This window comes from Empidonax traillii, unplaced genomic scaffold, assembly GCF_003031625.1.
Source record: "Empidonax traillii isolate 1590-97213 ecotype Southwest subspecies unplaced genomic scaffold, ASM303162v1 scaffold72:size2462915, whole genome shotgun sequence".
NCBI lineage: Eukaryota > Metazoa > Chordata > Aves > Passeriformes > Tyrannidae > Empidonax > Empidonax traillii.
This window is the reverse complement of record NW_020955265.1, coordinates 428,819-446,241: the sequence shown is the minus strand read 5'-3', so window position 1 is coordinate 446,241 and position 17,423 is coordinate 428,819. Positions and strand designations below refer to the sequence as shown.

General features: G+C 40.2%; 1 protein-coding gene across 1 annotated transcript in view; it reads right to left on the bottom strand.

The window, feature by feature from the left end:
• Positions 1-17,423, bottom strand: part of RSPO3 (R-spondin 3) — a 63,680-nt gene that overhangs the window by 22,288 nt on the left and 23,969 nt on the right. The window contains exons 3-5 of the mRNA XM_027880530.1: positions 5,106-5,297; positions 3,463-3,609; positions 896-1,093 (exon numbers count right to left, since the gene is read on the bottom strand). Coding sequence (XP_027736331.1) covers positions 896-1,093; positions 3,463-3,609; positions 5,106-5,297 — 537 coding nt within the window. The remainder of the gene's footprint in view (positions 1-895; positions 1,094-3,462; positions 3,610-5,105; positions 5,298-17,423) is intronic.

Genomic DNA, 17,423 nt, shown 5'->3' with positions numbered 1-17,423 from the left:
GAAAATAGGCAGGATGGGGAAATGGGAAGAATGGGGAAAATGGGAGGCATGGGGAAAAAGAAATATTCCATAGACCCTCCTATGTCAACCAGAGTAACCGCACTGGGGACTAAGGAACTTCCCCTCCGCAAGAAGGGGAGAAAAGGGAACAAGAGAACAACAATATCTACTGGGTGGAATTTGTGTAACTTATTATTTCATAGACTTCTGAACATGTGGGATACCATTCACTAGCTGCCAAGCTGGGGAATAAGTCCAACAAGCTGCCTTTCGTGGAGGGATGGTTCCACCGGCAGTCTTGCTTTTTAGGTGAAATCAAGTGGAGTTTCCCTTGTCTGCCATGCAGTGTTGTGATCTTTCTCCCATACTGGGACTCCATGACCTAGATGCAAATCAGGGCATGTTGTTCAGCCAAAGCAAGTAGAAAGAGTTCAGGAGAGAGGCCACAGCACTGCATTTGCACAAGTTATAGTCTTACCTGTAGGGAAGCATGAAATAGGAATTGTTTTGGAGGAATTCCATGGTTGAAGCGTGAAATTTGGCTGCCTGATACCCAACAAACAACAACCACCATTGCATGTTTTATGATGGATCTTTTTGTTCTGAGTGTCACATGCAACCCATCATCTTGGCAGCTCTTTAGGCAGACAGAACTGAAAGGCATAGTGCCTTCCCATCCAGCCCACCCTGTCCTCTCTAGATCACACAAAGCACATTTTTTGAGCAGTGTTAGGACTTTATTTACTCCAGGCAAAGGCACAGTTCTCTCCAGCCCGAAGAACACCACATCAATGGGAGCTTTGGTGAAGTCTGCAATCAAGGCCTAAGAATTCAGGTGTGAGTTATTAAAAAAGCACAATACCAATCTCATATTATGATGATGATAACGTGGTACCTTTTCCTTCCTTCTGACATCTCTTTCTTTGTACAATACATTTTCTGCTCTCGCTTGTAGCTGGGCAGGGATTGCCCTTTGCTGATGGATGCTGTACGATCTCTCTGACCCTTACTTCATTTCCTCTTTTGAAACCACATGTTTTTCCTTTCTTTGTGCAAGGGCTCCATGGACTCCACTCACTAGCTTCACAGTGCACTGCAATAAACATAGGACAAACTGAGCCTGGCCAATATATTTTTGTATACACAATAAATATGGTACATTCATTTTATTCTGCATCAGCCAAAAGGTGGTAAAAACTAATGGAATTAATCAGCAGTGACCTACAGAAGTGAATTGACAGAAATTGGACAGCTGAGGATATACAGCACAAAATAATGTCAAATAATTATGTTGGTTACTACTTTCTACTTGCTGTTTTCTAATTCCATTCCTGGAACAAGGTAACAACAACAAAATTGGTCTCAATGAAATCAGGTACTGGGGTTTGTTCTTAGGTTCCTTTGGTTTGATGCAGGTACAAACCCTTGTAGCTTCAGTGGAAGCAAACTTTGGTCATGCCTGTGTGAAAGGTGAGTGAAGTTATTGGGTCAAGCTGCTGCAGCTGGTCTCAAAGGTATTGAATTTGGAAACCAATAGGTATAAAGGACCAACTGAGATTGAAAGATGTTACAGTAGGAGTCAAGTATTTTTGGTGATCTGCTGCTTGATATTAAGCTTAAATTGTGAAATTTGTCATCTGTAGTATATACAAGCTGGAAATAGGCAAAGCAGAGGAGAATTTGTATCAGGAGGGGGTTTCAAGCTTTTCTGAACAGTGTAGGTTACAGTTTCTAAACCAGAGTGATGTGAATGCGCATCCTGTTCTATTCGGAATTCAAAATGTGTTTCACTGCACACTTGTCCAAACAGTGTAAACAAAAATGGGAGTAATTTTGGAAGCTTAACAGTATGCTCTTGTTAGCTATCCTTCTCTTATGCCATGTCCTCAGTATCCTTCTCTTGATAAATGATAGTAAATATTTATATTTACTTAATGTATAACTGCATGTTTAAGACTACAGAAGACTGAAGACTGAAGGAGGAAAGACTTCCAGCCCCTGCGTAAGGAGAAATTTGTAAGTCAGCATTTTTTCCAGCTCCAGAATTTACTTCTGAATTTTCCAAAATCTAGAAAATATAACTGACTTCAGACAATCTCTGAGCCTTCCTTCAGTGAATTATCATGTGGGTCATTTTTTTTTAATTTTCAGACTGGTGCTGTCCCATTAAAATAATTTTCTTTCACGTGCACAAAAAGGTTCTGTTTTTACTCCATAGCTTTAAATGGCTTTTCTTGGTTGAGTCTGACTCATTGTTAAAGCAGCTAAGTGTACAGCACTTGGAAACAGCCACTAATAAACAAAAGCAATCCTTTGAATTTCTTTCAAAGATGAAAGTCTTTGCTTGAAAATAAAACTGTGAAAGCCTACACTACCACCTGAACTAATATATATTTGAGAAGGAAAATGCCAAACTAGTGCACATTATTTTTATTTCTACGTTACTTTCCCTCCAAAATGCTTGAATCCAGGGAGAGCTATGTGCATGATACTGTGGGGGAGGAGATTTCCATCATGGCCAGACTGTGCCTAAGTGCTCCCTGGTTGCTAGTGGCTGAAGAGGTTACTGCTTGCACCATAGTTCACAGCCCTCAGCCACCACAATTCACAGCCAATGTACTAAAATAAGCTGAACCCTGCTGCAGCTTCTGCGTGCCCATGGCAGGGGATGCTAGCTGCACCAGCCCAGAGGCAAATATATCACTCAATCTTCTTTCAGTTGAAGGGGTGGCAGAGGGATGGAGCAGACAGTTAGGTGGGGTGACCTCCAAAACTGACCTTGAGGGAATAATCGGAGCTTGTGAGTCAGAGGCTGTAGATACAAAAGCAGGTCTCTTTTCCACAGCCAGTGAGTCACAGTGACATCAATCTCACTTCTTCAGTGTCAGTGCCACTCTTTTTGGTGTTTAATTTTCATCCTCATTTTCTGGACTCAGGTGTTTATGCACATATACCGTATTGGGGATTGGAGTTTCTTTTTTTGGGGGGGAGGGGGTGTTTCCTTAATATTTTAGTTGCTAGCCTTCAACCTTGTGAAGGTAAGCTTCAAAGTGCTGTTGCATGCACGCTTTGAAGACTCAGGGAGTACAAGGGAGCTAAGCCATGAGTATTTTAGTCTTTCCACTACATATGGGGTCTGACGCAGGGTTTTTGAACCTTTGATGTTAGTGGTGCTGCATAGGACTGGAACAAAGCAAGTAAGAGAGGTATGTCATTCTGCCTCGGGGCAGACCAAACAGGCCGTGTGTCATGTGGCAGAGCATCAAGGCTGTGTTTGTGGGCCACAGCCAAGTTTGCACCTCTTGTGAAGAGGCAGATTTGGGCAATACCTTGACTTTTTTGTACTGAGGAATATATCGTGTTATGCAGTTGCACTTCCCTGGTGTTGTAATTGGACATGCCTTCCTTAGATTCCCCATCCCCTGGAAGAAAACCAGGCAGGATTGTGGGGACTGGACTTACCGATGCTAGTGCATTCCATTGTGTGGTTGTTTGCTTCCAGCCCATCAGGACACTTTTCAAGGCACTTTCCACTGTATAAGTAAAACCCACTTTTACACTTTGTGCAGAAGTTTTTGGTGAAGCAGGTATCACAGTCAGCTTTACATTCTGAAATGCAAACAGTAAACAACAATGTTGTTGCTCTTTGCCATGAAATAGCATGGGCTTTCTCACATATACAAGATTCACACAATTCTAGCAAAGTCAATCTTCAAAGGAAGCAAATTACATTTAGATCTTCTTCATGGCCTGTACACACAGTGAGGCCAGCCACAAATTGGCCAAATTGACCTTGGCATGGGTGAGGATTTAAAAAGGATCGCCTGATGCTGAACAGCCTCACACTGATAACCTTGAAGAACTATGCAAATGGCAGACAGAGCACAACACCTGAGAGTAACAATATACTGCTTCTGCCCTACACTGACAAAGCACAGGGGCACAAGTATCGGGCCAGCTCGACACTATCTATCTCCATTCATCCAGGAGGAATAAAAATATGCTGGAATTTAGAATCCGCTAAGGACTGTTTTGAATCAACATATCTTTCTTTTTTCTTCAAATGGCTCCCTGATGTTCAATCAGGTGTCCTGTAGTACTTCATGTATTGTCTATATGACTACTCAAATTTGCTTTACTATTTCCCAGTTCTCAGAAACTTTTAGGAGAAATGCATAAAACCTTATGTATGGCACAGCTCATGTCTAATATGCAAGGCCACACACTGCTAAAAAGTGAGCAAATACTTTACAGTGTCAAGTTACTCTGTAAGACTATACTCTGGGGTCCATTCATTAAATAACTTTTATTACCAGGTAAAAACTGGGAGAGTTTCTTGGCCGTCGCTCTTATGTTTTTATATCACCTGTGGGATTAAAAACAGTGAATTCAACAACACAAAGAGGAGTGGGGAGGACATTGCGATCTTTTCCAGTTCATTTATGGTTCAAAATCCATACTGGGGTCAAAATGTTGCCTGAGTAGTAAAGAATAGAGTTGGCTTCTCTGTCCCCCAGCCCGGAGACAACATGAATCAGTAACTTCCCCCAAAATCAGGCTGAAAACTGGCCAGCTGAAGCCTGGCCAGCCTCTACAGGCATTTAGAGGACTACACCGAGTGTGAGACAAGCTATAAAGAGACCAGGGCAAACCACATCTCTGAAGAATGCCACCTGCCATCTTCTCTCCTTGTCTCAGGGGTCAGGCGGGTAAGAGCAAAGGGTTAAACAGCTTCAGCCACCAAGATTCAGTCTTCCTCGGTCCCCACTTGCTCTTCAGTGATGCTGCCATTCCCTTGCTGCTGGAAGGCAATGCCTGGTGCCCACCTGTGCTTCCTTTTCACTTGGGGTCGTAGAGGAGGAGGCCATCACGAGGGTTCTAGGCAGGTCATTCTTGCAGAGCTGGGATCCCTGAGCTTTAGGCCATTTTGTGATCTTTCACCTTAACTTCTTGCTTGGGTTAATATTTACTGCACTACTATAAAGAACTGAACATTAAAGACATGGCTTGTCCATCTGCTTCTCTGTTGACTTGACTCCTAAGGGGACACAGCATTCAAGGGAAAACAAACAAATCCATGAGCTTCCCCTTTCCCCCATACTTACTTGCACACTTATTAATGTCGGGATACCGTGTCCCATAATATCCGCTTGGACATGAAGAAAGACATACTCCAATCTGTTTCATGCCAATCCTCTCCAGAACAAAAAAGAGCCTGGGCTTACATGACAGGCATCCGTTGTAGTCAGAACATGTAGCACACCCTCCTTGGCAACCCTGGCTCACGTTAGGATGCACTGAGAAGACAAATATTAAAGAAAACAAACTGTGAGAGAACAGGACATTAGACAACACCATGAAATAATGGTTCCTCTGTACTTGGAAGGGTGGGCCATTCATCTCTCTGACAGCTTTTAAAGATTGCTTCATTTTTCTCTGTGTCACTTATGACTTGACTTTCCATTTCAGAGATTATACCATCGACATAAAAAAAAAAAAAAAAATCGAGCAGCTCAGCTGATATGTTCACATCTTTCAGAAATAGCTAACAGCAAATATTTGAAATAGATTGTGTGGAACAGCAGTATCTTAGAGAACATTAATTTTTCTTTTCCTTATTTTCAATGGCTTTTCTGCCTTGTATTCATTTGGCTCAGCAGATAAATACATGTTCACTTATTCTTGCTTTTCCTAGCTGGATGATTAAAAATCAATCTAGTGTATAATTTCCTTCATTGACTAAATGCCATTTGATTAAGTTCTGCTGTGCAGGAATATGCCCTTGTAAGATGGGACGATAATTTGCCTTAATAAAAAAACACAGGAGAGCCATACTTCTCACCCTCCTTCTTTTCCTGGAATGTTCTCTCTGGCATGTTTTTAATCTCTAACAATTACAACCTGATGTTTAGACTTAACTGTGGCATTTACCCTGCTCCAGTCCCAGCATGGAGCATAGGTAGGATTATATTTGTCTTTCAGTTGGATTGTTCTAATTCTTCAGACAAGGAAAGGTAAACTTATTACACTCACTGCTTAAATTCTCCAGGGTTTGGGAATAGCAGAAAAGAGGATGCTATTGCAGACTATCTTTTCAGTAGCAGACATTAATCAGTGTATTACTTCTCAGTGGTGGAGAATAAAGTTTTGCACTTTCCCATACTTTAGAAATTGTTACCTACTTTTACTTTCTCCTTGCTTTCTTTCTTAAATAAATTAGAAGTAAAAAGGAATTAAGCATTAAGTAGGTGAAGACCCTGTGTCCCCTCTTTTGTGGCCTTGTCTTGCACAAAAAACTGGCATTTTTCTAAGTGTAAGCTTTCACCTCTCAGCCTTAGACATCTGGTTATATTTCGTATATAGGAGAAATACAGTCCTCATTTACTTTTGTAACTTGCATTTGTAAACACCAGAGGCTTCCTGTTTTGCCTTCTTCTCAGGGCAGTGATAATTTTATAAATATACACATGCCATGCTTTGATTGTCTATTTTAGTGCTTTGATTTAATATTGGTCTGCAGACACTGCTAAATAGTTTGCATACACAATGAACTTTCTTTTGTCAACTCTCTTCTGTGGATCCCTCGGACTAGACCAGAAGTCCATATGAATCCATGTCTTACATGTTGAGAGGCACCACTGCCTGCTGCTTAGGTGGGTTTGCCTAGCAAGGAAGTTCAAGAATACCTCTGTGCTTTGTTTACTTTTACACTTTTGGCAGAAAAGACATGTCCCATGAATGGGAAAAGCATTCCTCTGTGCTCTGAGGTTTCGATGACAAGTCCTACAACCTGAAGAACCTCAAAGGGAATTCAAGTTCACTTTTTCTCTTTCATTAATAAAATGAAGAATGAGGGTTATTTCTCTCAGTAGGGCTGGACATGTAGGAAAAGTGTAAACTTTGACCCTGATGTGCATAAACAATTCCAGTGAGAATAGGAGAACCCAATTCTCTGTGTGCCCCAAAGTACCCATTTTACCGCACAACCTAGAGGAAAGTGTTCTTACCATGACACAGCACTACTATGAGAATTAATGGCATTCTGCATAATGACAAGTTGCAACATAAATTCAGTTATCAGACTTGCTTTCACGAGACTCTCAAAATACTGAGTACTCAATGAATATAACATATTTCTTTCTGAAAATATTCCAAAGGTACAGAGCTTATTGATTTTGAAATTAAGAACCTAGAAAATAGTTTTTCTTTTCAAAGTTAAGTAAAGGAAAACGTCCTTGCCTCTCTCTCCTCTGTCTTGTGGATCTTGTATGAAACTACTTTCAAAGGAAGACATAGTAATGTGATCTAAGGAGCTGATATTATTTAAAAACTATCTGTGGCTTTCCTTCATTAAGTCTGACAGACGAAAAAGCAGATGAAGTACACAATATTTGTCATCAAAGCTGATATATAAAATATGGATGATCACTTTTGATGGGAAACATATTATGTGTGAGCACCTGTGACACATCATTAGGAATAGATTCTCTTGACAGAGAAAACATTATGTGCAACTACTCTGAGGTCAAGATGTGTGTGTGAGGCGAGACAGGCAATACTTTATTATCAAAATATGAGAATTCTCTATAGCTAAGATCCATTACAATTTCCATCTCCCCTTTAACTGCAGAAGTATTAAGTATAAAATAATAGGTACTCCTAGCCATTTCCACAATTCCTGCTTCTTTTTATGCATTCCAGATACTTCTTATACAAATAACACAGCAAAAAGAAAAAAAAAAGCCTATGGTTCCAAATGGAGAATTTTATTGCTAGTGTTATGGAAAAAGGCATAAGATAAACTATGCAAGTCAAGCTCCGTTTAAAGCTTGATTTCATGTCATGTTATAACTAAAAGTGTGAAGCCAAATAAGCTCCTGTTCTTGGAAATTCTTAGAGCAAAAGTCTCATTGAAAAGTCAGAATTAACATTTTAAATTAAGTAAGCATTTTTTCTCTTAAAAGCTATTAAAATGATGAGCTTTTTTTTTTTTTTTTTAATTGTATCCAACTGTGCCTGGCATTTCTTTGAACCCTGTATCTATACTATATCTGTAATAAAATATTCTCTCATTGCACTTGCTGTGAATGCTAGGTAGACCCTTATTCTGGCTCAGGCAACAATCAATGCAGGGACAGCCAAGTGCTCCAGAAATTGACACTGTTTAAAAGCACAGCACTGGGCTTTGTCACTGAACCTGGGAAAAAACAAATGGTGGAGCATGTTTGAAATAAGATGTCTTCAAGCTGCAGCTGAAGATCTCATTCTTGTCACCTCTCAGCCTCCTCCCTGTCTAGTTCAGATCCAGATGCTTGCCTGATCTCTGCAACGTAGGCCTCTCCCCTCCTGCAAAGGCCGAGTGGGATGGAAGGGGTTCTGGAAGGAAACAGAGCAAACTCTCGCTCTGAAACGTATTTCTGACATAGGGAGGGAACTTATCACTGCTGATTACAGAACTGGCCCTTACTATTCCTCTCTCATTGCCGCAAAGTGTTAGTGCCTGCAGATCTCAAGGACTTCAGCAACTGCACACCATAACCCCGAGGAAGCAACCAGAAGTTTTATCCCTTTTCCCCCCATATAAGAAACTGTGAGCCCAGAGTTTAACTGATGTGCTGGGAACATAAACCCTATCTGGTGAAATCCAGTCATGGTACACAGGGTGTAAGCATTTCTTCAAATTTCTGTGCTTAGGTCAGCAATAGAAATGGGTAAGTAATGTATATCCACTTTAAGAAATGCTTTGAAATCTGTAGGTGAAAAAGCATTAGAGGAGCACAGACCACTTCTTTTAGCCACAAGTTTTCGATGTGGTAAGGGGGACAAAGAGAGGTCCAGTGTCTTGGCAAAGAGTCAGGCACTCATGGGTTAGACACTGGCTCTTAAGGGTTAGACACAGAATCAGGAGTTATAGACTATAGCATTGCAAATAGGTTCAAGAAATGCTCTTGCTAAATACACTTGCTTGAACCACTTTGTCTTTGGTGCAACCTTGTCCATTATAAAGACATATAAAATGAAATATAAAAAATTCTCCACAACCTTCAGAACTGACTTCAGTGACAATGAAGTACTCTATGCATGGGCTGTAGAGATGACCCTACCAGCCATAAAGCACTTCTGCTCCCTAGTATTCAAACGCTCCGAGCACAGTGAAATCACAGACTCTCAGGGACGAAAAATGCAGCACAGTGATGGGCAAAGCAAGTGGTGGGAGCCCAGAGACCCATAGAGAAGTTCTTTCTCATCTCTTAAACAAACGTCAGCCAAAAGTAAGACAAAGTACGTATGTGCAGCCTTGTGACTGGCTATAGGTCTATAGCCAATAAATCTGTCCTTTCTTTTTTTCTGTTTGTAAAACTTAAATACTGGAGATTAGAGAAGACTCTAAATTAATATTGAACTATTTTCTTGCCCTGTCTGCCTTTAAATCTCTTTTTTTTCTCAGAGGCCTCTTTTTGTGAGACACATTTGTCCAGATACTACTTTTAAGTCTCATTAGCAAATGAAATCTCAGAATATTTTCCAAAGCTCTACTCTGGAAACAATGTGTTGTAGTCTCTATTAAAAATAGAAAGTTAAGGATAGGGTGCTGAATTTGAATCTGAACTTCCAATGATGAGGTGCTAGACTTTGACCATACCCGGAAAATTAATTCTAAACCTTTGCAATGACATTTTTCAATCAGTATTACTTTATTTTGAGATTAAAATTTATGGGATTAAAAAAAAAAAAAAAGGAAAACAACAGGAAACAAAACGGAGGAGGAATCCAGCTGGGCATACATTCTGACAGCCAGAGGAAAAGCTCAGGGTAGAAGAATATTTCTGTTTGTTTGCTCCAGCTGAGATGCACTGACTCATCACTGCTCTCAAAAGGCAAGATGTCCATTTAGAAGTTCGCTCTTGAAATTAATGTGCTAGGCAAATGAAATTCATCCCTGCTAGAGAGCTGCTGCTACTCCTGGTTTCTCAGGCTTGCACATTCTCACAGGAAATATTTTCACAGCAGAGCTGCTCTGGAATTTGGCCTTCCCAGCTGGGCTGCCCCTTGCTGCAAGACCCAGACCCCACCTCAGCTTTACCCAGCATGCAGCACCCACGCAGACATTAGCTCTTTTGGTGGTGGCGATTTGGGATGGGATATCCCCTGGGTTTTCCTATTGCTCTACTGCATTGTGTGCTCACTAACATTCCTTTCTTTTTCTCTTGCCTGGTGGGAAGCAGCTGCCTGTGGTGGTGGCCTGAAAACAATACTTCATGTAAAGCAGAGCTACTCTTAATCATGTGGACTGTCCTTTAGGCAAATGTAAACAGCATTTGGCAGTCAGCTCTTCTAATGAGAAAGTCATTAAGGAATTCGGTTTGCAAACCACAGCGTATTTCCTCAGACTCTTTCTTGGACAGCGTTTCTTCATGCAGAAATGCATCAGAGGTGGGACGGACAATGCTGCGGTAAAAAACGCTGAACCAATGTGTAGTCAATGGGCAGTTACAGAGCAAGGGCAAAGCCCAGGAGGGGTGGGACAGCACCAGGACAGCCAGTATGCATGGGTTTGATAAAACTGTATTATCAGTGCTAAATAGATTGCCATCTTGGGCCAAGGTGAAACCTTAGCTCAGTCTTGCAGGCTAAGCTCTGCTTGATCACTTGGCCTTAATTCACCTGCAGGGACTTGGTGTGCTGTGATGGTACAGCAGCTGGGTTCAGTGGGGAAGATAGACCCATACATGTCAATTGTTACATCGGATTGGCCATAAGTTTTCTGGAATGAAACTGAACCAGTGGTGATAGCTGAGGAATGTGGACTTTCTGTCCAGCCTTCTCAAGATCTACAGGAGTCTAATGCGGCCGCAAAAGAGGGAAAGAGGAAAAATCAGTCTAAAAGTCAACTGTTAAAGCCTTAATATCTTCTGTTTCTCTTTGTGATTTGTGCTTCCCAAATACTTTAAGATTTCTTTCTAGGAGGGTGGAAACTCCTCCTGAGATTTGCTTGACTTCAATTTTACTTCAGAGCATTGCTGCTTTCTACGGTACGAAACATGTAGCAAAGAGGATCCTCAAGTGTCCTCCTGTTTTGAAGGAAAAAGATCCCATGAGGACTGAAAAAAAATTACCCAAACATCTGCCTGGCTTGACAGAATGTTTTCTTCCTCAAGAGGCACTTCACATCTGAGGGAAAAGAAACCAACCTATTTTGTTCACCAAGTGTCAACAGTTCTAAAAAAGCAACAGAAATATGAGTATGGGACTGTCCCACAGTCTCAAGGAGTATCTGTAACTGTTTTGTAGTGGTGTCTGTGAGCAAGGAGGCCCTCAGCCCAAATGGCCAAGATCTCACTGGCGATTGCCTCATCATCATTAAACACATGTCTGGCAGAGTGAGTCTGAAAATTAAGTATACTGGCAGCCAGAACACATTTCCCCTGAATTCGGTTAGAAAGAGCATCAACAGGCTGAAAAATCTCACCAGGGGTGAAGAATTTTGTGCAGTCTCCTAGCATCTTCAGCACAACAGAAATCAGCCACAGCAACCACAAATGGCTCCTTGTCATTCCAGAGAGTTTTGTAAATAAACTGAAAAATTCTTTTCATGGAGAGAGAAGGGAAATTGACTTTTTTTTCTTTTTCCCACATATTACAGAGCACCACCAAAATTCAAGGATACAGGAAGATTAACCAGTATAGGAACCAATAAGGATCCCTGAGACAAGCTGCTTTAAGCACCCTGGTAATGACCGTAAAGGTAGGACCAAGTCATGCAATACCTTCTCACATCAAGTTGTAAATCCTATAAGTACAGATCTTGTTTTTAGAGACAGCTGTAGTTGTTTCCAATACCTAGCCTTCAAGACTGTACATTATGATTTTTTTCTAAAAATGTAGATCTCAGTTACATTAGGTCCTTATTGTCTAGGTAAAAAGAGCTGTTATAAAAGGGCAACTATGCTACTATGCTACTATGAAGAGTAGTAACCTAATAGTTGTATTAACCAACATCCTATGACAGTTGTGAGACTCAGCTACTTGCAAAGAAAGCATCTGTGCTCAGATAAAAAGGAGGTGTGAGTTTTGGAAAGAGATTATATTTGATGCACATTTATTTAGACAGTACTTTACTACTGTAATCCTGCAAGATGTTGTCATGAAGCTGATTTTACACAGTTCGTACTCGCACAGAACTGTTTTTAAACAAAGTTGTCAACATTGCTGTGGCTCCCTTGACTCCCCAGTCTCATCTCTACAAGAAATGCATGCTTCTATCAAGTAAAAAACTAAAAATGTACATTCTTTGAAATATGTGGTCTTTCTGCTTGATGTGCTGCTTCATGGTAGTGCCCAATCTACCATTTATGTGCTTCTAACAAAGCCCATTGATGCTCAGGTTGTTCTGGTGGCAGCAGACCCTGTCCCCCACACACCCTATTTGCTTCCCCTGTTTTATTCTCTTAATATACTGGAGACTTTTATTATTGTGTATTACACAGATGCTCATGCATTTCCAAGCTGTATAAGGATCACTCAGCTCATACTGTCAACATTACACAACTACAGTAGCATTTGCAAGTTTCTCGTTTCCCGCAGGGTCTTTTGAGACCAGAGTTTTTCTCTCAAAGTTTTGTTTCAGTAACCACAGAAAGAACAGCAGGATGTAACAGATTTTACTTTCCATGCTGGGGACTAGGGAGAAGGGTTTAGACAGTAAAAGCCTGTAATCCCGTGTCGAAACTATGATTTTCTACTATGATGTTTATAGTGTTAAAAAATTAATAAGCCAGACAGCAAGCCAGCCCACTGCCTTGGCAGTGCTCAGATGTGCCTTTGGTCAATTACTTAATATCCTTTCAATTTAGTGTATTTTTTGAAGTGGAACTGATAAAAAGTGTGTACTGAATGAAATAATTTTTTCTATGTAATGATTAAATTCATACCATACTGAAGCTAACTGAAGGCCCGAAGTATGTTGTTTGCAATGGAACTGTTCTGGGCTGATGCCTGCAAACATTTGAATGGAACCTATTTCTTTAAATTCGAGACTTACGTCAAGATTTGCATGCAGAATATAGACACTAAGGAGTACCACAGTGTCAGAAATTCTCTAAAAATTGTGTTCTACAGTTTGTAACAAAGAGAAACTCTGATCTCAAATTTCCATTAATTAAAAAGGCTAACTTCTCCAGCCTAACTGGACCATCCATTCATCAGTGACACAACTTGAAATTAATAATTGAAGTACTAGCTCTAGCGACTGCTTCTGTGCTGCAGTAGTGATGTATATGCTACTAACACTCAGCAAATGATGATCCAGCTGCTTTTATCTTTCCCTCATGTCACTGGGACTCATGCTAGTCTAAAAGAAAAAGTAAAGGTATCTGAGCGCAAAACATGAACAGTATGATATGAAACTGAATTCAACTCTAAAGGAAAACAGACAAGGGACAACATCACCATCCGGTTTGGACTAACTGATGAAAATCCTGGCCCACTAAAGTCAATGGCAAAGCTCCTACAAAGAGACAAAGGTGAGGATTTCACTTATTTCTTAATTGATTTGAGGGTAGTTCATGGTTTCGAGTAGTTGTCTGATTTTTAGAGGGCAATGTGACTGGATAGCCTGTTTAGATTGGGATTAAATAATACAATGGGCGAGAATTGAGTAGGCATCTGATTCTTGAGAAACTGAGTCAGTTTAACAGCTCCGTGTGCCTGGCTCTTCTTGTGAAGTAGCTATGAATGGCACGTAGTTAGGGCTTGTTTCATCACCCCTTCTGCTCTACCCTGCCTTTGAAGTCTGAGCCTTTCCCTCCCAGCCGGCTTCACTGCAGCACACACTGACCCACATGAAAGAAATTTAGCGCTCACACCGAGCATCATTCACTTCCCCAAAACCGTAATACATCTGACATCACTGCAATGATACACAGCAGGCAATTTACCGTCAGGCTACAGCTGTGCTGCAAAGTATTTGAGCTGAATTACTGGGGTGCTGATGATGAAATCAAGGCTATCATCCATTTTGTGCAGGTTCATTTTTTATGTAGGGGTATACCACCACTTCCCTGGGGATTTGCATGCCAATCAGCTAAGTTGATTGCAAGAGAAAATGACTTTAACTGAATTAAAACTGCTTGCTTGTTTGTTTGTTTTTAGTTAATATATCATCTGTAAGAATATGTTTGTTATCCCAAATACAATTAACGGTTTAATGCTGGCACATCAAATTTTCCAGATAGTTAAATTAATTGAAAGCTTATGCACAGGCTGTGTTTGAAAAGAGAAGCTGCAGACTGCACATGGCTGTAGGAAACTGTTTTAGCCAGTGGCTGCACAGACCAAATGCCCTGTTGTCCCCTTACTGCCACCTCCAGGGTACAAATCACCCCCTGCAGGTACTGGGTCAATGCAGAAGGAAGACAGGTCCCTCGTACACACCTTCACCCTCATTCTTCCTGTTAAGAGGAGCCCCATGGCTACCACCTCCATTGCCACCTAAGGTGGAAAGCTGCCAGGCTGCTCCAGCCTCTTGAGAATGCCATGGAGAGGATGTGCAGCAGCCGGGAAATCAGTTTAATTGATTAAAGGTCTTTACAAATGTTTTGCTTTACTGCAATGTCTGCCCATGAGGATCACTCCTAGGGGATGACAGGAATGCTATTTCACAAGGACTTTTGAAAGTGGGATTCATGTGAAATTGCCATACAATGCAAAAAAATTAAATATTCCACAAGAATTAAAAGATAATCTCCTTCAGTCTGCTGGGAATACTTGGTTCCAGTTATTTGAAAAAAATGTTCACAAAATTTTGTCAAAGCTTTTTAGCAAAATGCTTTTATTTTTAAAGAGGGACTTGTTCTAATGGAATTTTATTACGTCAGTGATTGTTCAAGTGGCTTTTATTTGAAATAGTGATAGTAATATTGTAAAGGTGATAAGGAATTATAAGATACAAAATTTCAATTTAAAAGAAAAAAGTGAAAAAATAAATAAACTGAGGCCACCTATTGACAATATTAGGTAAAGAAAAACAACACCCCAAATTTAGGTAATTATATATAAAATCAAGAATTAAATATCTAGGAAATATAAGGTTAGTTTTAGGAGTCTTATTAAACGTTTTACAGTAAGTCAAAGGTTTTGGAGCCACTTTAATGTTTCTCTACAAGAGCAAAAAAAAAAAAAAAGTGGAAAAAAAAGTCTAATTTTTCTTTGAAATCAGTTTAACCTAAACTGTAGAAAAAGGCATTTGGAGAGATTAATGGGTAACCTATTAATTATAAATTTTAAAGATGACTTTTTTATTTGCCTGATATATTATTTAACATTGCTGATGCACATCCAAAGTGACATCTGAGACTTCTTATGTGCCACTGAAGAAGCAGTCCTAAAACTACACTTTTGCTAAAGTATTTCATCAGTAATAATGCTAGGAGTCACATAATTTAGGCTGGATCGCAGCAGCATCCTGAGGGTGCATGTTTAACCTTACTCTGCACATGCAAGTACAAATTTGTGAGACATGTCTTCCTACCCAAGGTGCTGCACAAGGAAATGATCCATCGTGTCCCAAGAGAGATACTTTTTCGGGTGCCAGATGCCTTAGCCAGCTTGCAAAATTTCCTTGGCACTTTGCAACATGCTCTGCTGAAGAATATTTTTCTAATAACTACAGCAATGAGGAAGAGAGAACTGCTCAGTTCTGTTTTGTCACTCTGTAATATAATCAAGTTAAGCTGATGCAGAATAAATGACAGAAATAGAACTCATTACTTCAAATAGAAATGCCTAATGTAAGTTATACCAACAACTAGTTAGGCTTCAGTGAAAACCAAACATCCCTTAGATATTAGAAAAACATGAAATCACAGCAGTTATTTTTAAAGCATCCAATATGATGAATATTTGGCAGCTTGACTGGTGGCTAGTAGCTTGTGGCACCACGTTGGGCTGCCATGAGACAGAGCTCGGATATAAGATGACCGCAACAACACCACTCAAAATGCCAGGCTGCTGCAGAAAAATTGTGCTAAAAAATGTCACAAGCAGATGCCAAAATGCAATAAGTGAAAGGAAAGGCTGAACTGTGCCCTAGTACGAAAACATCCTTCTTAACTGACTCCTTGACTTCCTGGAGCTGCCTGAAGCAAGTCAAGCCATTTGCTCTCACACAGGTAGCAAAATGCCGTGCCAAATACCCCACAAGTACATGTCCCTAGTGACAGCAATCAATATTATACATGAAGGGATACAGTCCTGGGGTAGAATGATGGACCTGCTTGTCAACCTGTAATCTGTAGACTACCAGAGCTCTGCATAATGTTAGAAATGAGGAAAAATTATTGCAATGGTACCAGTTCCCCACTCCCCAAGCAAAAAAAAAAAAAAAAAAAAAAAAAAAAAAAAAAAAAAAAAAAAAAAAAAAAAAAAAAAAAAAAAAAAAAAAAAAAAAAAAAAAAAAAAAAAAAAAAAAATACACAGTCCAGTACACAGTATGGAAGAAAATAAAAGCCAGAGATGAGCTTTTCAACATCAGCACCACTGAGTTATGTGCTTTTGGAGAAAGTTAGGGGTTCTTGGATTTGAAAGTTGGTAAAGTTGCCTGGTTATGGTCCCTCTCTGGCATTGGAAAGTTTAAAGTATTTCAAACCCAGATCCTCCAGTGAGACAATTGATCTACTGCTTCATTCTAATGTCTATACCCTGTTTTTCAGAATGCCTGTGGAAGATGCAGGTGGTCAGAGGTCTGACGATGCAGCTATTTATTCAGCAGTCCAGTCAAAGGATTGCTGCTTCACTTCTAGAGCCAAACTTATAAGTTTTGGTTTTGTCATCTTTGGGCTTCAATTTTTTTGTCTGCAAAGGAGAAATGATACCTATCTTTTAGGATTGTTGAGGTGTTTAATTCATGGATGTTTACAATATGTCCTCAGCTTTGGCTGAAATTCCTGGCTTCTCTGCACATGCAAGCCTTCATGAGTGAGTCTATTCCTGGCACCACATTAAACCTTGTTTTATATGGGTTTCTTTCATATACATCAGATTGTTATGGGCACAACTACTGAGTCATGGGTGCAAGTGTGGTAACAATTTATTGTAGTCATTTGCACAACATTTCCATGCACAGATTTCAAAGGCAGACTGAGACAAGTTGAGAAGCCAGTTCTTTTAACTTTCTGATTTCTACCCTGTGACTGAAGAGATTAGATTATTGGAAAACATGCTATTAGCACTGGCTTGCAGCCAAAGGGTCTGCTATGCATTCTGCAAGGGGTGCTGTACTCGCTGTAAATTAAGGAAAAGAGCTGGGTAAGTTACTCCAGTGAGGAATGTTCCCCTTGGGAATTGTTCACGGCAAATGAGAGCTGTGGTTGGTGAGCGAAGAGCAACAGGGAGAAGAAAAATAACAAAAAAGGTCAGAACTCTCA